The sequence below is a fragment of the Gossypium hirsutum genome, chromosome D01 (assembly GCF_007990345.1).
Source record: "Gossypium hirsutum isolate 1008001.06 chromosome D01, Gossypium_hirsutum_v2.1, whole genome shotgun sequence".
In the NCBI taxonomy this organism is placed as follows: Eukaryota; Viridiplantae; Streptophyta; class Magnoliopsida; order Malvales; family Malvaceae; genus Gossypium; species Gossypium hirsutum.
The window spans coordinates 7,351,029-7,375,240 of record NC_053437.1 but is presented as its reverse complement, the minus strand read 5'-3'; the positions used below and the strand labels follow the sequence as shown (position 1 = coordinate 7,375,240).

General features: G+C 34.2%; 2 protein-coding genes and 2 long non-coding RNA genes across 4 annotated transcripts; 3 read left to right on the top strand and 1 right to left on the bottom strand.

Annotated features, from left to right (window-relative positions):
• The first annotated feature begins 2,607 nt into the window (after window positions 1-2,607).
• LOC107917635 (cytochrome P450 71AU50) lies at window positions 2,608-4,446 on the top strand. The gene is made up of 2 exons (XM_016846943.2): window positions 2,608-3,285; window positions 3,547-4,446. The coding sequence occupies exons 1-2, from the start codon at window positions 3,178-3,180 to the stop codon at window positions 3,808-3,810; spliced, it is 372 nt and encodes a 123-aa protein (XP_016702432.1). The 5' UTR covers window positions 2,608-3,177; the 3' UTR covers window positions 3,811-4,446.
• Window positions 4,447-5,310: 864 nt separating this feature from the next.
• LOC107917693 (uncharacterized) lies at window positions 5,311-5,951 on the bottom strand. Its single transcript, XR_001689801.2, has 2 exons — window positions 5,821-5,951; window positions 5,311-5,514 (listed from the first exon to the last, which is right to left on the bottom strand). It is a non-coding gene; the product is annotated as an uncharacterized lncRNA (long non-coding RNA).
• A 2,495-nt stretch (window positions 5,952-8,446) lies between these two features.
• LOC107917048 (cytochrome P450 CYP736A12) lies at window positions 8,447-10,565 on the top strand. The gene is made up of 2 exons (XM_016846438.2): window positions 8,447-9,356; window positions 9,619-10,565. The coding sequence occupies exons 1-2, from the start codon at window positions 8,631-8,633 to the stop codon at window positions 10,450-10,452; spliced, it is 1,560 nt and encodes a 519-aa protein (XP_016701927.1). The 5' UTR covers window positions 8,447-8,630; the 3' UTR covers window positions 10,453-10,565.
• A 10,528-nt stretch (window positions 10,566-21,093) lies between these two features.
• Window positions 21,094-22,403, top strand: LOC107917140 (uncharacterized). The gene is made up of 3 exons (XR_001689718.2): window positions 21,094-21,925; window positions 22,016-22,091; window positions 22,189-22,403. It is a non-coding gene; the product is annotated as an uncharacterized lncRNA (long non-coding RNA).
• The last annotated feature ends 1,809 nt before the right edge of the window (window positions 22,404-24,212 follow it).

Sequence of the window (24,212 nt, the reverse complement as noted above, 5' to 3'; positions counted from 1 at the left end):
GTTACGAGCCGTATCTTTCTGAAGTGCAGTGGAGTGGATTGAAGCAACAAGACACAGTGGATTGGAAGAAGGCTACCTGAAGAAGAGAGGCACCAGAGCAAATCAAGAATTAACGAGACTGGGTGAAATTGGTCTTTCTTAGTCTTTGCTCTGTTCTCGTTACACGACAACGAGCAAAGAGGGGCAGCTGTAGAAGCCCAATTTCACCCGGGCCCTACCAGCAAAACAAACTTCAGCCCAAACGGCCCAATTACATTACAAAATTAATTGGACCAGCCCAAATACAAACAATAGGCCCAAATATAGCCAAAACCCAATGAAAAACTAGGGTTTCAGAACCCTAGTTTCCCCTATGTGCGCCGTACACCTCTACAGTACCCACCCCTCTGCCATCGCCGTTCGCTACGTCCCATCCGCACCTGCCTCTGACGTCGCGCCACTAGTCCATCACCCTGTAAACACGCAACACAAGCAGAAGCAAAAGGAGACAAGACCAAATTTTTTATTTTCTTTTGGCTATAAAGTCGATTTGTAAGAAACGAAAATGGGGCATCATTTTTGGTTCAAAACCGATTGAAAAACCATTATAAAGGGGGCCCCCGATTTTGCAAAAAACATCAGAAATACAAAAAGGTTACTTTCTTTAGGATTGATTTTTCTTTATTTCTTTATTTTATCTTTTTATATTTTTTAATCTATTTTTTTCTAAAAAATACGAAAATAAAATACATAAAGAAAAAGAGGAGAAACTCACCGTTACGGAGTTTCAATCGCCCATCTGGTGCTTCGTCGGCCGTCGGAGGTGGTGCCGGTGTGGCAAGCGCAACGGCGGCGCTAAGAGGACCCAAGGGTTGGGTTTTTGAGAGAAAAGGGAATGTTTTTGAAATTTAAAAAAACTGTTGCTAAAATGAAAAAATAAAAAAAGGGTGTTTAAATAGCAATAGAAAACGACGCCGTTTTTGGCCCCCAGGCCCACGCGTCGACCCGATCCGACCCGGAGGGTCTGCACGTCTAGCTTTAGGGGGATATTTGCGCAGTAGCCCCCTTCGCTTTTGCGCCGTAGCCGATCTGATCCTTTTTGGTTATTCATTATTTGGCCCGTGAATTTAGTTTGTTTTTCGATTTGGTCCTAAGACCATGCCCCCCCTCGGTCGAAACGCAGCGTTTCAGTGTAAGGGAATATTTCCCAACAGATCCCTCGTGCTTTAAGCACGTTTTATTTCGGTACCTTATAAACCCATTTTATGTATTTGCGATTTTAAACCCCGACTCTTGTTTCAAAGTTTAATTTAATCCTTTCGCCATTTTTTATTTTTCTTTTTTTTCTATAAAATAATATTATTATTGTTATTATTAAGTTGTTCATTTATTTTTTTATTTGGAATCTTTGTTATATACATACATATACGCGTTTTCATATTATATATATATATAATATTCATATTTTTATGATCTATCTATATATATACGTACCCTTATATATTCATTTTTATATACATATATATATATATTCACTCACTTTATAATTTATAATTTAAATATTTATATACATACATAAATAATTTATCTCCTACTATTTGTATTATTATTTTTGTACTATTCGGTATTTATTTATTTATTTAGTCATGTGTTTGTTATTATTTTTACGAAATGCTTTAATTTTTTATTTATTTATTATTTCATATACTTGTTTTTTTTATGTATTTTATCTCTCTTTGATTATTGCTTATATTATTTGTGCTTGTATCATCATCATCATTTTGTTTTACAAGTTAATATTGTATTTATTCCTACCATTTCATGCTAAATTAATTTTATTTAATATGGTTTCAAAATAAACAAAATTTTGTATTTTAAAATTTGAGAAGATCGTACCCTAACTTATTGAGTTTCGATTTTCACAATAAATATAAATACACAAATCTTTTCAAACTCAAGTTTTAAACGATCTCGGGAATTAAAAAAGATCGTGTCCAAACTTACTAGTCGTGATCTCCTTTTTAAATCCGAGATAGCCAAATATCTTTTAAATAAGTAAATTTTGGCATTCATTCGCATATCGGGAATTTGAGACATTGTATCCTAACCCACTAGCCGAATGGGGACCATTATATGGGCACCACTAGTGCCGCCCATTGGAATGGCACCATCGGTGTCGCCCATGGGAATGGCACCATCGGTGTCGCCCATGGGAATGGCACCATCGGTGTCGCCAATCAGTTAGGCACCTTTGGTGCCGCCAATCAGATACCCTCCTCTAGGGTATTGTCAAATCGGCTGCAGTTTTTTTTTCTATTTTTTTTTGTATATTTTTGTAAATAAAAAAAATAATATTTTGGTTATTTTTATTTTCTTTTATAATATTTTAGTAAAAAAACCCTCTTAATGGCACATTGATTCAACTACCACCTATCTTCAATATTAGCCATAAAAGTCACATTGATTTAGGTCTACATATAGAAATCGACACTCAAGTACTCAACTACCACCTATTTTCAATATATATTAGCCAAAAGTCACATTGATTTAGGTCCACATATAGACAACCAGCTATCTTCAATATATTAGACTTGCTCTTGCACCATTTATCAACAAGGAAGTGTAAATATTAAAATAAAGGCATAACTTTGGTTGAAGTTTACTACCATCCCTGTGTGCTGTATCAAAAAGTTCATTTTATTTTCTCTTAGGCTTCAATCTTTCATGTGTTTTAAAAGTCGTCTCAACCTTTCAAGGTTTATTACAATATGTTTATTTATAAGAAAAAAAATTTGGTACATTATTATAAAAATTAAAATGTTGATAAATATCGTATAATAAAATATTAAAAAATACACATAATAATTTTTTAAAGCACAGTTAACACATTTTTAAATTAGAAATTGAAGTAGAAAAATAGGAGTTGAAGGAAATAGAATTAAGAAAACACACATTTTTAATGTTAATTATATAAAGTTTAGTTACAAATGGCATAAAAAAAACCTAAAAACAAAAAGCTAAATTGATTTTCATGGTTTTTCTTATACAAAAACACAAAGTAGACGCAATGTTTGAGAATTTTCGATTCATGGAAAAAAAGTTCAAATTTGTTTTTATTATTATTATATACAATCCATGTTGAAATTGTGATTGCATCTCATCCATTTTTAATGTCACCTCGACAAAATTTTCACCAGGATGATAAAATCGATTTTAAGCCGCTGGTTGATGAGGGAATGCACTTATCTAGCTAGGGTTTTCAATCTCTCGGATTATGCGTCTTTCTTTGATCCACTTCATCTTCGGGTAACATCTTTTTTTTCCTTATAGCCTGTGTTTTTTATGTACTATTTTCTTTTTCATAATTTATTTATTTTTTCGTACTAATAATAATACAATTTTAAAGTATAATAAGTTGTGTTATAGTAATCTTATTAGATGCAGTGTGGAATTTGGAAGTCTTAATATTTGATTGAATGACTAGTTAGTTTTTTCACAAAGAATAATTATAATGAAGAATAAAATTAATATAAAACTGATTCTGTCATATCTATCTTTCCGCTGCAGGGATATGCAAGAAGGATTAAGAAGGCGAGCAGTGGCCTTCACGAATTTTTTGATAAAATGATAAATGAATACCAACAAGGGACTAACATGGATGAACAAAAACCTTATACAGGTTTCTTTCAAGTGATGGTTTCCTTGTTGGGTACACCCATGAACCCTAACGATGAAGATCAACACTACATCGTTGGTAGAGAAAACATCAAGGCGATAATGCTGGACATGGTGGTAGCTTCCTTTGACACTATAACCACAGCCATTGAGTGAACACTTTCAGAACTTCTACGGCATCCTTGAGACATGGTTGCTCTCCAGAAAGAGCTAGAAAGTGTTGTCGGAAGGAATAGAATGGTACAAGAGTCGAACCTACCGAAACTTGCTTATTTGGATATGGTCATCAAAGAGAGTTTCAGGTTGCATCCTGTGGCGCTGTTGTTAGTCCCGCACGAGTCGACCGAAGATGTCACCGTTAATGGATATACCTAAGAAGTCACGGCTTTTGGTGGACACTTGGTCCATGGGGCGAAACCCGAAGCTATGGTCGGGCAATGTCAAAGAGTTCTTTCCAGAAAGATTCAAGGATAGCAAGATAGACCTTCGAGGGCATGATTTCGGAACTGGTCACAGAGCATGCCCTGGAATGCAATTAGGCCTAACCAGCATCCGTCTAATTTTAGCTTAATTAGTCCATTGTTTTGATTAGGAGTTGCCTAATAGAATGTTGCCTAATAAACTCGACATGACTGAGAAGTCCGGCCTTTCAATACCGAGGGCTAATAAGCAAAACCTACTTATCGTTTAATTGCTTAAAGTTAAGGTTGTAAATGAACATTTGAGTTCTTGTTTATGTTATCAATGTAAATAAATTCATATAGTTTTTATAAATATATATACTTTACATCACGTTAGATTTATCCAAAATAACTAAATGATTTTAGGTGTCGGCATTTGTGATTGATCCAGTGGTCTCTGCAAGTAATGGCCATTGTCTCATTATAATTGTTTATCATTTTTTTGTTATCCCGACAAATCTATGAATTAATAAATACAATTGTAGCTAAAAGAAGGAAAGCCTTCCCATATAGACGAGCAGATTTAGGTAAAATTTCCTTTTTAGTTTCTCTCAATTTTGATATTAAGCAAATTGGTCCTACTGAAAACAACAAAGCTATTTAATCATTGTTCATTTTCAAAGTGAGCAACTAAGGACAATTAATCACGGAAAATAATATTTTCCATCAATTGTACATAATTTTGATTGATATAGTAACAAATTAAACCATCAATGTTTATATATTCTATTAATTTGGTCCTAGTTCTTAAAAAAATATATGAAAAGTATGTATATTTTTTTTAAATATAAAAAAGTTCAAATAGAATATATTAAAAAAATTACTTCAAATATATTTATTAAAAATAGACAATGCAAAAACTATTAATGACACTTTGACATGCAAGATATTACGATTCGTAAAAAATTTAGACGGGATGCATTCTTCAATTCTCGGATCAGAGTATAACATCCATCTAAATTATAATATGAAATTCTAAATTTCATACATACCTAATATTAAATTTCAAATCCTTACATAATTATTATGTAATTAAAAAAAATTCAAAAACTGACCTCAACTTTTAACCATTGATTTAACAATAACCAAATATCTTCAAGCTTGTTTGGTATACCCACATTTTTCCATCTGTTCAAATAATATGTTATTCCAAAAATATAATAATGAAAAAAAGATTGTAATAGGCCGAATTGGCTCGGGCCCATACAAAACAAAAATAGGCAGTCCAGTTTTTTTACAAGCCCAATAACCCTAAACCTAAAACCCAACTAACCCAAGCCCGAAACCAATGGCAGAGAAAGGGTCGGGAAACCCTAACAGCATACGGCCTCCAGCAGACCCCAGCCGCCGCAAGATTCGGAATCGGCCTCTCCATGTGCGCCGTATCCCCCACGATCACCTGTAAAAACGGACTAAAAGAGTCAAACAAAAAGAAAATAGTGTCAATTAAAGGAATTGTATTTTTTTTCCCCGGGCTATAAAAAGGCCGATTTGTTTTTGCATTAAAAAAAAGAAAGATTCTCAAACAGATAAGGAAAATAAAGGAAAGTTATAACAAAAAATAAAGGTGAACTGCGTCTTTGTTAATCGTCTCATTTATTTTCTTTTTCTTTTTCTTTTTTTGCGTTCTTTTCGATTTTCTTTCGAGGTTTTTTCCTCTTTGTCTTTTTTTTTCTTTTAAAAAAGAGGGAGGAGAGAGACTTACCTGGTATTGTCGCGTTCTGTTCCTTTCTCCGTCGCGATCGGAGACTAGGTCGGCGACTGAGACCGTGGGAAGGCCTTGTCGGCGGCGGCATAGAAAACGAAACCCTAGTAGAGGGTTTCTCTGCTATTTTGTGTCAAAACGGGAAAGAAAAATGAGTTTTTTTAAGAAATTTTGGTTTTATAATGACTGCAAAACGGTGTCGTTTAGGCCTGTTTCAGTGGCCCCAAAACGACGCCGTATAGGCCAAAACCCGACGACTCGACCCGCTAGATCCGCTCGTTTTAGTATGGAAGGGGAATTTGCACGATTAGTCCCCTATTTTTTTATTCGACTATAATGCATTTATTTCATGTTTTTTTTTTAAATTTTGGCCACCTTTTTTCCTTCTGTCTTAATTTGGTCCATAGACCATATACATGCGCCCCACTGGAACAGTGCCATTTGACCGGCGTGGGAATATTTCCCTATTTGGTCCTCCTCATTCCATGCGCAATATGATCTAGTCCTTTTCCATTTTTTTATTTTTTAATTTCGACCCTAAAATTTTGTTTAGTTTCGATTCAGTCCCTTGTTCATTATTTAGTTATTTTTATTATTACTCTTATTATTGTATAATATGATTACTATGGTATTTATTATTATAACCATTGCATTCGTACATACTTTTTATAATACACGTATATACGTTATATGTAATATATATACATTTATATTTTATAATACATATACATTTTCCTTATTTTATAATCCATGCACATATACATGTATTTTTTATAATATATATACATATTTTTTAGAAATTATTATAATTTTTTTGTTTTATATATATTTCATTCCTTTTCTTTTTTATATGTATACTTATATATATGTGTGTGTTTTAATATATGCATATACATATTTTCAAATTTACTTATATATTGTACTTATATATATGTACATATTTTGTAAATACATATACATATATAATTCATATTAAAGTATTTGTTTTATGGTGTATATTAACATTTTATCATTTTTTAAAAAAGAAAATATATTTGGTTTTATCAAGGCATTAAAACTATTTTTGTTCAAAGGCTTTCAAAATAAGGCAATATTCGATATTTGGGATCTTCGAGAGGATTGAGCCCTAATGTATTGGGTTCCAATTTTCTTCGTTGAATCTAAATAATCAGGAGTGCTCTTTAATAAAAAAAAACATAAAAGCTCATTATCGGGAAATCAATACGTTGTGTCCTAACGCATTGGATATGACACATTGTTTTCTCGAGATGAGGATTTCTCTAAAAATAATAAAGGCAATATTCTGTATTTGGGAAATTCGAGTGATCGTGCCCTAACTTACTGGGTTTCGATTTTTTTCTTTTAACCCAAATAATCAAATATCCTTTTGAAATTTAAATGCATGAGTTTTAAATCAAAAGACAAGCTTAATTTTGAAAATTAAAAATGTTGTGCCCTAACTCACTGGGTGTGATGATTTATTTCTTTAAAATAAGAATGTTTTATTATTTTAATTCATTCAAGTTAAAAAGTTTTCTTTTAAAATCTTTTCAAATTTTCGACACCAAGACATTAAACAATCAATTCGGTACCTATTTTGGGCGTTACGAGGGTGCTAACCCTTCCTCGTGCGTAACAAACTCCCGAACCTATTTTCTCAAAATTCGTAGACCTTAAATCGTTTTCAAGGTGAAACGATCACACCTTAATAAAAAATTGGTGGCGACTCCAATTGTTGTTTTTAAGTCGACAATTAATTTTTGTTAAAAAATGGTTTTGACAAAGATAATATGATAACTATATTATTAAATGAATGTTACCTTATTACGAGTAATAATTGATAATGGGAGTTTTCTCGGGATGTAAAAATGGTAAGCGATACTATACCCATGATTGAAGGAATATACAACCACCAATTTTAATTTTTGTGCTTCTATTGTCCGACACAAATTTCGATACAATGTAGCCAAGACAATTGATCCCCAGTTGAGTTGCCTAGTTTCTTTTAGGTCGAATAGTTATAGGAGTTCCCTTAAATGTACCAAATTTTGAGATTTATATGGCATTAGAAGGTATAAATGCCCGAGTTAATTGTTGTCTTTCAACTGCACTAGAAGAGTTTTGTGATGCGAGAAATTATCTTCTAACCATTTCATATATATTTGATTACCACTAAACTTGTCTGACACCTTGCCTAATAATTGGTGGAAAATTGGTCTCCAATCCCCAATGTGCACCACTCCTGTAATGACTGCCTCATCAATTGGCAGATCGAGTTGTAATGATACATCCTTAAATGTAATCGTACACTCACTACATGATAGATGAAATGTATGTGTTTTGGATCTTCATCTCTCTAGCAAAGCACTGATAAGTGCAGACTCCAATTTAGCCTCGTTGAGCATATGAGACACGTGTAAGAAACTCGTCTCTTTCAAGTATTGTTCAATAACACACGGTGCTCTTGCACTTAAATTGTGTGTATATAAATTTCAATAATTTAATCTTCATCTTGATTATATAAACATAAAAAAATAAAAAAAATATAATAACATTAACAACTTAAAATTAATATTCATTAAAATAAAAATTATAATAATATTTTCTTACCATGGTAAGTAATTCAACTGGCAAATTAAGCCCGCAAAGCTTTTACCTATACTTATTTCCTTACATTAAAAAAGAAAAAAGAAAAAAGGGGGGGTCGAACTCCGTAGTTTTTGTTAAAATCGACATATTTGGCGAATTCTCCCGACTTGCAGCTGCCATCGGTTGCTTCCATCTACAAGTACTCAGTCAATCAATCCCCAATGGCTATCAGCTATTGTGATTGGCTTCCCTCCCAAATGTCTTCTTCAACATTAACCTTACTCTTCGTCCTCCTTGGAACTCTCTGTTCCTTTATCTACTTCTTCAGCTCACCAAACCGCAACAAAAATGGCTGGAAACTTCCACCCGGTCCTGCCCCTCTTCCCATCATAGGTAACATCCACATGCTAGGGAACCTCCCACACCAAAGTCTTCACTATCTCGCCAAAAAATATGGACCCATCATGTCGATAATGCTAGGCAAAGTACCAACCATCGTGGTATCATCACCCGAAGCCGCTGAACTGTTCCTCAAGGTCCATGACGTCGTTTTTGCTTCCAGGCCTAAAGTCCAATCCGCGAAATACTTCACATATGGTGGCAAGGCCTTGGCTTTTACCCAGTACGGTTCTTACTGGCGAACTGTACGGAAATGGTGTATTTTGCATTTCCTCAGTGCTTCCGAAGTTGAATGTTTTGCCTCGATAAGGAAGGCGGAGGTGGGGTTATTGGTTGAATCAGTGAGGAAGGTAGCGGCGGTGGGTGAAACAATAAACCTTAGCCTGGCGGTGGCTAAGGTTCTTGAAGAAATGATGTCGAAAGTGTTATTCGGGTGGTCCATGGATGATAAAATCGATTTTAAGCCGCTGGTTGATGAGGCCCTGCACTTATCTGGGGTTTTCAATCTCTCGGATTATGTGCCTTTCCTTGCTCCACTTGATCTTCAGGTAACGTTTTTTTTTCTCCTTATATCCTGTTTTTTTATGTACTATTTTTCTTTTTCATAATTTATTTATTTTTTTGTACTAATAATAATACCAATTTTAAAGCATAATAAATTGTGTTATGGTAATCTTACTAGATGCAGAGTGGAACTCGAAAATCTTAATATTTGATTGAATGACTAGTTGATTTTTCACAAAGAATAATTATAATGAAGAATACAACCAATATAAAATTGATTCTATCATATCTATCTTTACGCTGCAGGGATATACAAGAAGGCTTAAGAAGGCGAGCAGTGGCCTTCACGAATTTTTTGACAAAATGATAGATGAATACCAACAAGGGATTAACATGGATGACCAAAAACCTTATAGAAGTTTCTTTCAACTGATGGTTTCGATGTTGGATACACCCATAAACCCTAACGATGAAGATCAACCATACATCTTTGGTAGAGAAAACATCAAGGCTATAATGGTGGACATGGTGGCAGCTTCCTTCGACACTACATCCACGACCATTGAGTGGACATTTACAGAACTGCTAAAGCATCCTCGAGTCATGGTTGCTCTCCAGAAAGAGCTAGAAATTGTTGTCGGAAGGAATAGAATGGTAGAAGAGTCGGACCTACCGAAACTTGCCTATTTGGATATGGTCATCAAAGAGAGTTTCAGGTTGCATCCTGTGGCGCCGTTGTTAATCCCGCACGAGTCGACCGAAGATGTCACCGTTAATGGGTATTTCATACCTAAGAAGTCGCGGCTTTTGGTGAACACTTGGTCCATGGGGCGAAACCCCAAGATATGGTCGAGCAATGCTGAAGAGTTCTTTCCAGAAAGATTCAAGGATAGGAAGATAGACCTTCGAGGGCATGATTTCGAACTCATTCCGTTCGGAACCGGTCGTAGAGGATGTCCCGGAATGCAGTTAGCTCTAGTCAACATGCGTATTATTTTAGCTCAATTAGCCCATTGCTTTGATTGGGAGTTGCCTGGTGGGATGTTGCCTAATGAACTCGACATGACCGAGAAGTTCGGCCTTTCGTTGCCTAGGGCTAATCGTTTACTTGTAAAGTCGACTTATCGTTTAATTGCTTGAAGCTAAGGTTGTAAATGAACAGTTGGGTTGTTGTTTATGTTGATTTATCAAAATAAATAAACGAGCATAAACAAATAAAACTTATTCTAATGGAGACTTAATCCTTTGGTTTATGTTGAGAGAATGATGCAGGGGACTTAAGGTGTTGCTATTCTATTTTATGTTTCCATCGCCAATTCCATCGTCCCTTTTGTCAAGAGTTTTGACTTTACTCTCTGTTTTGTGTTTCCATCGCCAATTCCATTCCCTTTTGTCAAGAGTTTTGATTTTACTCCCTGTATTTTTGGCGTTTTGTAGTAAAGCTTACGGTTTGGGTGCCCATCATCCTTATCATGATGTAAGGCCACCCTCTGTCAGTTTCTTTCCTTAGTTGTACATCATCTATTTTTTCTTTCCTTTTCCTGTAAGATGTATTTTTCTCTGTTTGAGTTTCATTCAATGTCAAAAACTGCAGCTTTAGAAATCGAACAATTTACACAAAAAAGCCCATTTTTTGCAAAAATTATCGAAATGGGCCCATTATTTAATTATTTATCGGAATGGTCCATTTTCCGGCAAATCGTGGCCACATCAGCGCGAGATGTTGACATGGAAACAAATCGCTTCCTCAAGGACGCGATTTGCTGCCACGTCAGCATCTCGCGTTGACGTGGCTGCGATTTCCCCGCGCGTGAACAGTGCCCCAACGGTCAAAAATTTGACCGTTGCCCCCCAACGGTCAAAAAAACTATAAATACCCCCACACCCCTTTTTATTTTTTCACAAACTAATCCTCTCTCATATTTCCTCTCAATTTCCTCTAAATTTCCTTCCAAAATTCTCTCAAATCCATATTTAATTTCAATTTCCTCTCAATATAGTGAGGCTAAGAAGGTTAGAGTTTCAAATATGAGTGAACGTATTAGTGCTGTTATTTACTACGATGGTGAGGTTTGCCACACCGAGAATGGTGTTGTTTTTTTGTCGGAGAATACGGTGCGACTGATTTTTAACCAGAACATAGATTTGATAGAACTTCGTAAAAGAATTAGGCGTAAAATTTTCGGAACGACGCCAATGAAATTTCTGTCAATCACGTATCGATTTTGTTCTTCTGTTGATACGATGACATATGACTCGTTCGACATAAAAGGTGCTCGTAGCTTGGAGGCAATGGTGCAGACTCATCTTGCTAGTAGAGCACCTTATATTGAGTTATATGTACAATTTACATCGCCAACTGATGTACCTACGACCGGTGTTCGAGATATATACATGACCCCTGGCCAACACTCGATTAGCGGGTTATAAAATACGGAATAGCCCATTTTCGGTAGCAGTGTCGAATGCACATCCCCTACAAGACACTCTGTCAGTGGATGAGACATGTACGTCGGTGGCTCGACATTTGATGCTGGAAATACGTACCGGGGAACGACATCAAGTTCTAGTGGGTGGCAATCTCCATCCAATTGGGGACGTTATCAAATGTCGAGAAGAAGGGATGACATACTCCCTATGACGTCAATCGGTGAGGGGACCTCGTACAATGTAGATGATTGTGGGTTAGAAGATGACTCCGATGTGGATCCACCTCGAGAGCCCGGGCCAGATGGTGTAGAAGTTGGCTTATTTTCTGAACCGGAGCCTATTTCAACAGAACCTGAAGATGGTGAAAGGAGTTCAGACGAAGAAGAAAATCCACGATTCAAAGCATACTCACCTCCAACCCACTTGCATAATGTCGATCTGTCTGCAGATGATGCACTAGAGTTTCCAGATCTACCACACCGGTTGCGTGGTCGTACAAGTTCGAGGGTAGATTCCGGTGAATTTGAAGTTGGTAATCAGTTTACCAACAAGGATAGTTTTATTGGTGCTTTGAAACAACATAGCATCAAAAACGGCGTTAACTACCACGTCGTTAAATCTAAATCTGATAAGTTCGAGGCGAAGTGTGTGGTGCAAGACAGCACATGTTCATGGAAAATCTACGTCTCGTTAAGGAAAAGGACAGGGTTGTGGGAGATAAAAAAGTACAAAGGTCCACATACATGTGCTGCAGATACAGTATTTACGGTATCTGAATAATACTTTTATTATGTAATGTTGCCTTATTTAATGTACTCCGTTAATAGGTGTTTTACAAGATCATCCCAAGATGGATTTAGCTATGTTAGCTAGCTTGATACTGCCCACGGTAAAAGTAGATCCCAGGACTTCAGTGCCGGTGTTAATTGCCAGTATCCGTTGCCAAATGGGGTACACGCCCTCTTACCGCAAGGCTTGGATAGCTAAGCAAAAGGCGTTGGAGAAGATGCATAGTGGGTGGGACGCCTCATATAATGAAATATGGCAGTGGTGTCAGGTGCTAGAGAGATACGTCCCAGGTGCCATCATAGACCTTGAAACGGAAGATGCGAACTACAATGACCGATTGCTACGTGGACGAAAAGTGTTCAAACGCCTATTTTGGACCTTTAAGCAATGCCGAGACGCATTTCCATACTGCAAGCCGTTAGTACAAATTGACGGTACCTTTATGTTCGGTAGGTATACTCATCGGTTATTGCTTGCAGTGGCATAGGATGGCGGTGGGAGAATTCTTCCAATTGCATTTGCAATAACACTAGGGGAGTCGTCTGATGACTGGAATTTCTTTCTGTCTAGGTTAAGGAGGCATGTGTGCCCCCAACATGATATCTGTGTTATTTCAGATCGGGGCGCCGGTATACTAGCTGCATTTGATCGACAGAGAAGCTTATGGCAGCGCACACACCATAGATATTGCCTAAGACACATTGCTTCGAACTACTACAGGAAATATACATCTAAGAGCGAACGACGACAAGTGTCCAACATGAGTATTTAATCTATATATGTGTTATTTTGTTTGTCAATTTGAATTAGTTTTATTGGTAGAAGTGGTATAAATTATTCGCTATGATCTTATATTGGCAGGGTATGAAATAAATAAAGACCGTTTTCACGAGATGTTGGTAATTTTACGTTTAATTAACGTAGAAGGGGAGGACTACCTTTGTAACATACGTTTCGAACAGTGGGCACAAGCATACGACAAAGGCCTACGATATGGCCATATGACGTCGAACCTGGCTGAATGCATAAATTCTGTTCTTAAAGGAACGCGCTATCTACCGATAACATCGGTTGTGCGAGAGACATATTTTCGTTTGGCGGCACTATTTCCAAAGCGAGCAGCAAGTTATGTAGGCCAGATGCAGGGAGGCCATGTATGGTGCAGTAAGGTAGTTCAAGAAATTAACAAGGCCAAGGCGAGGGCAAACACCATGTACACAGTGTGTCACGATCGAGGCAATTTATGGTTTCGCGTGACAGAGTTTGACAGACAACACGAAGGTGTTGTTGGCGAGCAATATCGTGTACACTTACGAAACAGGACTTGTGACTGTAGGATGTTTGATGCACTTCGTTATCCATGCGCTCATGTCACTGCAGCTTGTCAGGATCTCCGTCTGGATCCGATGAGGTATGTGGACGAAGTGTACAAATTAGAAAACATGTACAGCGTATGGAGACACGTTTTCCCACCGGTCCCAGATGAACGTAAGTGGCCACCTGTATCTCTTGCTCCTTTTAAGTTGTTACCGGATAGAGAATTACGTCGTAAACCAAAGGGTCGACCTTACTCGACTAGAATACGTAACAATATGGATATCCGAGAAACAGCCAGTCAAACGAAGTTGTGCGGATGGTGTAGGAATCCAGGCCATACAAGTCGATCATGCCCTAATCGCAATAGTTGAATGTAATTGTAACAAAATTATATTTGTAAAATTAGTAATTGATAAATTGTATTAATGGTTAGTAAAATTATTAAATTATATAAAATTATTAATTGTTAGTACCAGTCAAAACATTTTTCCAAATATAACATTATGTGAATGTAAAATTAATAACTCAAAAAATTGTATTAATGGTTAGTAAAATTATCAAATTATATGAAATTATTAATTGTTAGTACCAGGAAAAAACATTTTTCCAAATCTAACATTATGTGAATGTTAAGGGTTAGGGCAATTTAATTAGGTTAGGGTTTTCAATTTAATTAGGGTTAGGGTTTTCAATTTAATTAGATTAGGGTTTTCAATTTAATTAGGGTTAGGGTTTTCAATTTAATTAGAGTTAGGGTTTTCAATTTAATTAGGTTTAGGGCTTTCAATTTAATTAGGTTAGGGTTTTCAATTTAATTAGGGTTAGGGTTTTCAATTTAATTAGGTTTAGGGTTTTCAATTTAATTAAGGTAGAGTTTTCAATTTAATTAGGTTAGGGTTTTCAATTTAATTAGGGTTAGGGTTTTCAATTTAATTAGGTTAGGGTTTTCAATTTAATTAGGTTATTAATGGTTAGTAGAATTCTCAAATAACATAATTAAAATTTTCAAAATATTCAAAAATTTCTATTTTATTACATCAAATAAACTTCTATTTTATTACATCAAATAATATCAAAATAACTCAAAAATTTTTTTATTTTATTACATCAAATGAACTTCTATTTTATTACATCAAATAATATCAAAATATTCAAAATATTTATACAAATAATTTTAAATACATTTAATCAATGTCTATGCCCAGGGGATTCAGTGCCACATGGCGGCCGTCGACGGTTACGCGCTGGATTCCTCCTTTCTCTAGCTTCCGGCGGCGGTTGTTGTTCTTCCGGCGGCGATTGTTGTTCTTCCGACGGGGATTCTGGTTGTTCCGGTACGGCATCTGGTTGTCAGACTTGGGACAATGATCCACCTTCAAAGAATAGTGTATGTGGAGGTGTTTGCATCACGAACGGCGACAGTGTCTGAAACCCATACGTTGCTGGGGATTGGTAAAAAGGAGGGCTCCCCGACGGTCCCTCTTGTGATCCCTCGTGCACCGCTGGCCTATACATCGGCGGTCCACTCGGCATAATAAGAAATAGAGTTGAACCGGGCATTTGACTCCAACCTACCATAGGACTCGAAAAAGGATACATATAAGGGTTAGGATACATATAAGGGCTAGGAAACGCATCTGACATCATATGAAAAGGCGGTTGCGTGGGTATCATCGGTTGAACTGCTGCATTGGGTGACTGTGTCGGTGCTCTCGTTGGGCCTGGTGATTGCATGGCAGCTGATGATGAGTCGGGTGAATGTCTGGGCCTCGTTGAGGGGCTACCTTCGTCGTCTTGTCGTCTTGGATTTAGAGGCTCGCGCCTTTCCCTTTCGACATGTATTTGCCGCTACCTCTCCTTTTCGTCAGTAAATACGGCTTGCCACGGATCCTAAACCATGGCATGTATTCTGGAACGCACGCTAACTCCGGAACGATGATTGGTTCCCGAGTAGGTATATATTCATGCCAATCTTCCCATATTTCCATGTACTCGGACCAGTATCTCTGTCAATCCGTATTCAATTACCGAAGGTCGACTTTGTGTTGATCGTCGAACTCCTCAGGATCCACAGGAATCGGTTGTCTACATCCAAACTGTCGTAGCACTCTGTCTGACTGGTGCGGCTCCACGGTTGCGTAGTTGATCAACACGACTTTCACATGCCAGGCGTTCGGATTTTGTAAGAACTCTTCCAGAATTACTGCCCGAATTGCCGGATCCTCGTATAGTGTCCATTCAAACTATATGAACATGATAGAAATATTAGTTATATACATAATAATACTAAATACTAAATACTAATCGACTAGCGAATGTATGGAAATATCTATTTTATTTCATACTCACTTGTGCTTTCGACCGTTGGTCCAATAGAAGCCGTATATCTTCAAGAGAGCTAGGTAATCGAGAATAACTTACCGGATGGTTCCACTTAATTAAATAAATTTTTAGCATACTTTTATTTTTAAAAATCTACATAATAATTGTAAAATCTAATATAAAATTTACCTCGTTATGAGTGGAATGTATATGGGTGGTCCACTCGAGGACGTAGAAATGGAAAGCGAAACCGTGCTCATGACTGCAGTAGTGACAGACAACCTCCAATTTTCACTCTCCTCAGTCGCTTCGCCCCGCACATCTCCTGATACAATGTTGCCAAGACAGCAGACCCCCAACTGAGTTCACCGGCTGCTCTAAAATCAACGAGTTTCAGCAGCCATCTTAGATGTACGCGGCTCTGTGACGTGTCGGCCATCAGATAACCTCCAATTAATTGAAGAATGTATGCCCGAGCATATCGGATTCTTTCAATTTCGGTTGAATCTTCATCCGGATCAGTGAATGTGTCAGGTAACCAGCCCATCTCGATTTTACCTCCCTCCATTTTATCCGGAATAGCGCCCAAAAGCTCGTAGCACACCGCCTCCCAATTGCTAGATTGGCAAGACCCGATGACTGGGTGCCCCTCCACCGGCAATCCCAATTGCAGACTTACATCTTCTAGAGTGATAGTGCACTCTCCTCATGGAAGATGGAATGTGTGCGTCTCGGGTCTCCGCTTCTCGATCAACGCACTAATTAGTTTCGGGTACAACTTGCATCCCCGGCCTACAGTCGCCACGTGCCAAAAACCCGCTTCCCGCAGGTAGTTCTCTACCAACGGTGATGGAGGACCATGCATATTTCGGATATTGCATTCCAATACCCGATCTACAGATTTTTATAACAAATAATAAATTAATAATTATCTAAAAATTCATAAATAAAAATTTCTTAAATAATATTTAAAAATTGAATTTAACACTTACCATTTTCATTTGTTCCACCGATATGTGATGCTTATCAAGACGAGTCAATGATTCGGCTATTGATGAAATTGTACAAATTTTTATGATTTTTAAAAATATAAAAAATTTTAAAATTATTTTAAAAAAGGAAATTGAAAGCAAATTGAAATTAAATATGGATTTGAGAGAATTTTGGAAGGAAATTGAGAGGAAATTGAAATTAAATATGGTTTTGAGAGAATTTTAGAAGGAAATTTAGAGGAAATTGAGAGGAAATATGAGAGAGGATTAGTTTGTAAAAAAATAAAAAGGGGTGGGGGTATTTATAGTTTTTTTTTACCGTTGGGGCACTGTTCACGCGCGGGGAAATCGCGGCCATGTCAGCGCGAGATGCTGACGTGATAGCAAATCGCGTCCTTGAGGAAGCGATTTGTTTCCATGTCAGCATCTCGCGCTGACGTGGCCGCGATTTCCTGATGCATCCCCTAACATCGCGCTGACGTGGACGCGATTTGCCGAAAAATGGACCATTCCGGTAAATAATTAAATAATGGGCCCATTTCGGTAATTTTTGCAAAAAATGGGCTTTTATTAGTAAATTGCCCTTAGAAATCCAGCTATCAATGTTAGACTTATTGTTTAATAAAATTATATTTTTAATTTTTTTTATTTTGTAAATGAAGTATGTTGTTGGAAGTATAACTGCAAATGAAAAAAAAATTCATATAAAAAATAAATATTAATGTTATTATAATTGGATATTATTTATTTTTTTATTAGTACAAAGATCCTATATTCACCATTTTTAAAATATTTAAAAATAAATTTAATGTTAAATAATATGGTCCATAATTTATAAGAACTGGAAAGTACCTACTGATCCCTATGCTTCATGAAATAGGATTAAGTTTTTTAACAGCATAATTGTATAAATATATGACATCTGTAATAACTCAATTGTTAAATAGATGGATTTAGAATAAAATTGAATTATTTTGATAAAACTAGGAACATTGTCGAATTAAAACATGATATAAAAGTATTAAAAATAATTAAAAATATCGTGTCATGGAAAATAAAATAAATACGATAAAAATATGTGAACGTACAAAATTTTACATAAGAAAAATTATTAATGTATAAATAAATATATAATCTTATAATAGCTTACAAATGAAAAAAAAATATAGAACATAAAAGAAACATTTTAAATAAATAAATAAATAAATTGACACAACACACAGTATAAACAAAAAAAAAAAGAAATTCTAAATTAAATTCGTTGGGACAATTATAAACTATGTAAAACAAGACACTACACAAAAAGTAATATAAGCATACCCATGAAAGAATTGTAGACATAAAAAGTATTATGATAAATTTATTTCTTAAAATCTATATATATTTATTAATTTGGTTTTTATTTTTTATTTTAAATTAAATTTGGTTATTAATCTTTTAAAAACTGTCAATTTGTTTTTTTAAATGAAATTGTTTTAATGATATTAGCGTGACAACATATGTGTGAATCCAAGTGTTCTTTATGTTGATATGATGCATGAATATAAGGCAATGCAGTTTGCCCGACTAAAGCTCTAGCCCCATAACACAAACATACACTTTGTGATTATGCATGTATATAAGATTAGATGCATGTATTTGGTCATGAATGTAACCACTAATATATGTACTTATTACCTATGCTTAGGGGATGTTCTAATTTCTTATAAAAATATCCTTTCAAAGGAATGAAACAACATGATATATGTTGAATGTTCTAAATTTCAGAATTTGTTTATTGCAATTCTTATCTACTCTTATCTAAGCAAGTTTCTTTATTTAGTCACGAGCAACCTTGACTCTTATAATTTTACAATCTTAGAGTGGGACGAATTAATGTAGTTGTTCATGTTTGTGGCAAATTTTCCTTATCAGCAAAGGCTGCTAAGCTTTTTTTCATTTTCCTTTTTTTAAGTTTAATTATTTTCTAGCCATCCCTCCTATGATTTCTTGATCCGTAAATGATATCATTTTTAATTACTTATTATTAAATTAATGATATCTCCATATCCTAAATAAAATTAAAAGTTACAATTATAAATAACATTCAATATTATGTATTTTCAAACAATAACATTTAAATTACATCAACATTATTCATGCAACTTCATGAGCATTAAACGAGGCTTAAAGGTGACGGGATCAAAACTATTTTTAAAATGGATATATAGGTTTTATTTTCTCAATTTTGTTTTTTTATATCCATATACAATATAATATTTATTTACACTTTTGATTCTATAATTTAAGCCATAAACCTAACATGTCTTGTGATTTGGTTGAATTCAATTATTATAGTGATTTCCATAAGAAAAAAGGCTATTGGCATTGATAAATTAGATTTGTCTAAACAAAATCAATTGAAGAAAAAGATTAATATAGAAAATTTAAATATATTACTAATATTTAAGTATTTTTTTAAGATTAGATTTTATTTTACTTTTTAAGGAATTTAGATTTTAAATTTTTTTTCTAAATATAATTTTATTTTAATTATTTTTAGAAAGTTTAAGTTTTCTAATTAGTGTTTAATTTATTCCATAATACTTTTTATAATACAATTATATGATTCAATCTCAATTGTTGTTTTATTGAAAAATATGTTATGATAATCTCTTTTTAATTTAATTAAATTTGATACCATTTAATTCACTTTTTAATTAATAATATTGTTATTTGATTTTAAATTAGAAAAGAATATTTGAAATATAAAATGTTAAAAAAATACCCTTTTAATATTAAAAATAAAAATTGAAATTAATGTTTTAACATTAATTTTAAAAATTAGTAGTTATTTCAATAATTTCAATAAATTTAAATCACAATTAATTTATCTATTATTAGTGCACACATACAAGTAAAATCAAATTCTAATATCAATTACTTATAGTATAATTTAAAATTTATTTATTTTTTAAAAATATATATTTTAATAATTTTCAGTAATAATTACTTGTAGTAAGTATATGAAATAAAATAATTTATTAAAGAATAAAAATATAAATACGTATATTAATGTGCACCGCACAACTATTAAAAACTAGTTTTATATAAATTTATAACTTTATAATTGTATAAAAAGTAACGGTAAAAGCAATATGGAGACCTCTGTACTATTGTCATGGGGTTAGAACTTTAGTCTAGAAAACTGTGTAGTTTTAGGTGATTTATTTGATTTAAATCTTCCTAAGTCAAATCTAACTCTTGAAAAGTGAGAATTTTTTCTAAAATCCTTTAAGTCACCGAAAACAAAACAAAAGCAATCTCGAAAGAGAAAAAAGCCATAGAAAAAGAGCACACACTACGTGTTTGAGTAAATGCTCTCAAAAGTATTCTTTAACTCAAGAACGAAATACAAAGAGATTATTACAAATGAGGGAGAAGATTTCTATTTATAGTTGATCTCCCCCCAAATCCATCGGTATAGATTGAATTACATCAACTAAGATTAGTGTCTATCTACAAGATGTAATGATCCAAAATTCACGGGCATCGAACAAGTACAATATCGGGCCTCTGTCTTAGTAAACCTAGTCCGTAAATAATTATTAGAAGTAATTATGAGTCTAGTAATGTGTCCAATTAAGTTTTAATTGGATGAATTTAGTTTAAGTAGGAGAAATTAGGAAAAAGGACTAAATAGAATAAGGTGTAAAAGTTTAATTATAGATTAAAAGAAAATAATAGGGACTAAATAGGCAATTAAGCCTATTCCATTAAATGAGACCATCAATGTGTATAAAAATCTTAGATATTTATGTTAATTAATTAGATATATTATTATTTATTCAAAATTTGTAATGCCCCAAAAATCCCTTATATATTTATTTTCGTATGTTTGTAAAATAAATATCTATTAGTTTTTATGGTTATGTGTTCTGGGAGTGTTTGAGAGGTTCTAAGTTCAAGCAATGCATGGTCAAATTTTTTGTTTTTAAATGATTAAACATCTATCTCTAGTCAGTAGGCTTATAAATAAATATTGGTAAAATATGTAAAAATGGGTCTACTGGTTTGGTGGTTAAGTGGAGTGTTCTTAAGTAGAAGGTTTGGAGTTCAAGTCCTGCAAACATGGGATTTATTTTTACTGCTTGTGCCGTGAGGGTGTTGTAGTTTGACCGAAATTCTGAAGAGTTTGAGTGGGATTTGAATTTGGTGGTTGAGGGGATTGTAGTGGACGGTTGGGGAGTGAAATTAGGGATAGGGGGAGTTAATCAAGGGATTTAGGGGGTAGTGGTGATTGAGTGGAATTCTTTGCTTCCCAAATTTTTACTTTTCAGAGAAAAAGGTGAACAAACCTCCTCCTCCTCCCTTAGTCGAATCTTCTCTTTTTATCCTTCCCCTTCATTTTCTTTGCCGATTCTTATCTCTCCTTTGCAGCCAACTGTTTTTCCTCTATTTTTTTACCTAGCTATTATTCTCTCTACGAATTGTGCCCTTGGCCTTTCTTTTCTCATCTTTTTATTTGTTGTTGACTACTGCTAAAATTTCATTCTCTCCCTACTTTGATTTTTCTAGTAGTCCATTTCCTTCTAAAATTCTTGTTGCCGCAATTTGTCATCTCCGTTTTGTCTTTGCGCGTTGGTTGTAAGTTTTGTAACTGTGGTGTTATTTAGTTCATGGATTTTTGGTGATAGGTCGACTGTTTCATTGTTGAAGGTTAAGGGCCAGAACGATTCGGTTAGCATAGGAGCGGTCTGGTTATGTCGTCACTCGTTTAGTAGGTAAGGTGATTGTGTTTGGTGAATTAAGGGAAGCTTTTCTATTCTTTTAAGCTATGAAGATGTGAATTGTTGTCTTATTGGGTCTTTCAGATTTGTCAGTAACGAATTGTGAGAGTGGTGACCTATCTCGTTCGGATCCATAGTTGGGGGTTGCTCGGTTTTGAAGGTAGGTGACGAATGGATTGAACGAATCATTGTCAATATTTTGATTTCAAGTTAACTAGGAATTAGGACTGATTGTGGGGTTTGGTTGTTGACCATAGGTGCTGGGGATCTTGGAAGTGTTTTTACTTCACAAACGAACCAGGTGTGTTCTTAGAATGAGACAAATTAATCTAGTTGTTCAAGTTTGTGGCAAATTTTCCTTATCAACAAAGGCTGATAAGCTTTTTTCTTTTTCCTTTTTTTTTTAGTTTAATTATTTTCTAGCCATCCCTCCTATGATTTCTTGATCCGTAAATGATATCATTTTTAATTACTTATTGTTAAATTAATGACATCTCCATATCCTAATTAAAATTAAAAGTTACAATTATAAATAGCATTCAATATTAAGTATTTTCAAACAATAACATTTAAATTACACCAACATTATTCATGCAACTCCATGGGCATTGAACGAGGCTTAAAGGTGACGGGATCAAAACTATTTTTAGAATGGATGATAGGTTTTATTTTCTCAATTTTGTTTTTTATATCCATATATAATATTTATTTACACTTTTGATTCTATAAACCTAACATGTCTTGTGATTTGGTTGAATTCAATTATCATAGTGATTTCCATAATCACATAAAAAAATTAAAAGGTTATTGGCATTGATAAATTAGATTTGTCTAAAAGAAATCAATTGAAGAAAAAGATTAATGTAGAAAATTTAAATATATTACTAATATTTAAGTATTTATTTTTAAATTAGATTTTATTTTAATTTTTAAGGAATTTAGATTTTTAAATTTTTTTTCTAAATATAATTTTATTTTAATTATTTTTAGAAAGTTTAAGTTTTCTAATTAGTGTTTAATTTATTCCATAATATTTTTATAATACAATTATATGATTCAATCTCAATTGTTGTTTTATTGAAAAATATGTTATGATAATCTCTTCCCACTTAGATAAATTGATTTTGAACAAGATTCATAAAGTTTAATTTAATTATATTTGATACAATTTGAATTCATTTTTTAATTAATAATATTGTTATTTGATTTTAAATTAGAAAAAAAATTGAAATATGAAATGTTAAAAAATACCCACTTAATATTAAAACTAAAATTTGAAATTAATGTTTTAACATTAATTTTAAAAATTAGTAGTTATTTCAATAATTTCAATAAATTTAAATCACAATTAATTTATCTATTATTAGTGCACACTGCACACATACAAATAAAATCAAATTCTAATATCAATTACTTATAGTATAATTTAAAATTAATTTATTTTTTAAAATTATATATTTTAATAATTTTCAGTAATACTTACTTGTAGCAAGTATATGAAATAAAACAATTTATTAAAGAATAAAAATATAAATACGTGTACAAGCCCATTTTTGCTTGGGGCCCAATATGGCCCAAACAAAACCAAACACCAAAATGAAAACATTAAACCCAATTCATTACAGCACTTAAGCCCAATACAAAAATGCCTAACCCTAACCCAATACCCTTAACAGAAAGAAAACAAAAGATTGCCAACCCTAGGTGCACCGCACTTAGGTCTTTTGCCCCTGGCCGCCGCACGCCTCCTCACGCGTCTGACACCTGCAAAACAAATGAACACGCAACGGAAAGAAAAAGCCAAATTGCAAAACGACAAAAAATAGAAAACTAGGGGTTTTTCAAATCGGCTATAAAAGCCAAATTTTATCTCTGTAATTTTTTTCTTTTTTACGAACATTAAAAAAAACGAAAACAGAACATATTTGAGAGGTGATTTTCTTTTTACTTTCCGGTTCAATTCTCATTATTTATCCTTTTTACTTTATTGTTATTTTTTACATACTAAGTAATAAAAATAAAAAAGGGGGAAAAGGAGACTCACCGGAGACGACCGTGGCCGCGCTGTCAGAGGGCTTCTCCTTCATCACCCAATTCGGGTCCGAAGGCGTCGAGAGTCTCCCCTGTTTTTTTTTTATCCTCGCGGGTTGAGAGAGCTTAGCTCTCAAGGACGCCGTACAACAAGGGCTAAGGGGCCCATTTTTCCAGTGCCGGTTGCTGGCCACAGCGGTGGCGCGACGGAGGTCGAGGGAGACCATCGGCCGAATGGGGGGAGAGTTTT

Bases quoted from the DNA above. Each gene is read 5' to 3' on its own strand.
- LOC107917635 (XM_016846943.2), top strand. From the start codon at position 3,178: ATGATAAAATCGATTTTAAGCCGCTGGTTGATGAGGGAATGCACTTAT. The intron at 3,286-3,546 runs GTAACATCTTTT...TTTCCGCTGCAG, and splicing joins TTGATCCACTTCATCTTCGG to GGATATGCAAGAAGGATTAA.
- LOC107917048 (XM_016846438.2), top strand. From the start codon at position 8,631: ATGGCTATCAGCTATTGTGATTGGCTTCCCTCCCAAATGTCTTCTTCA. The intron at 9,357-9,618 runs GTAACGTTTTTT...TTTACGCTGCAG, and splicing joins TTGCTCCACTTGATCTTCAG to GGATATACAAGAAGGCTTAA.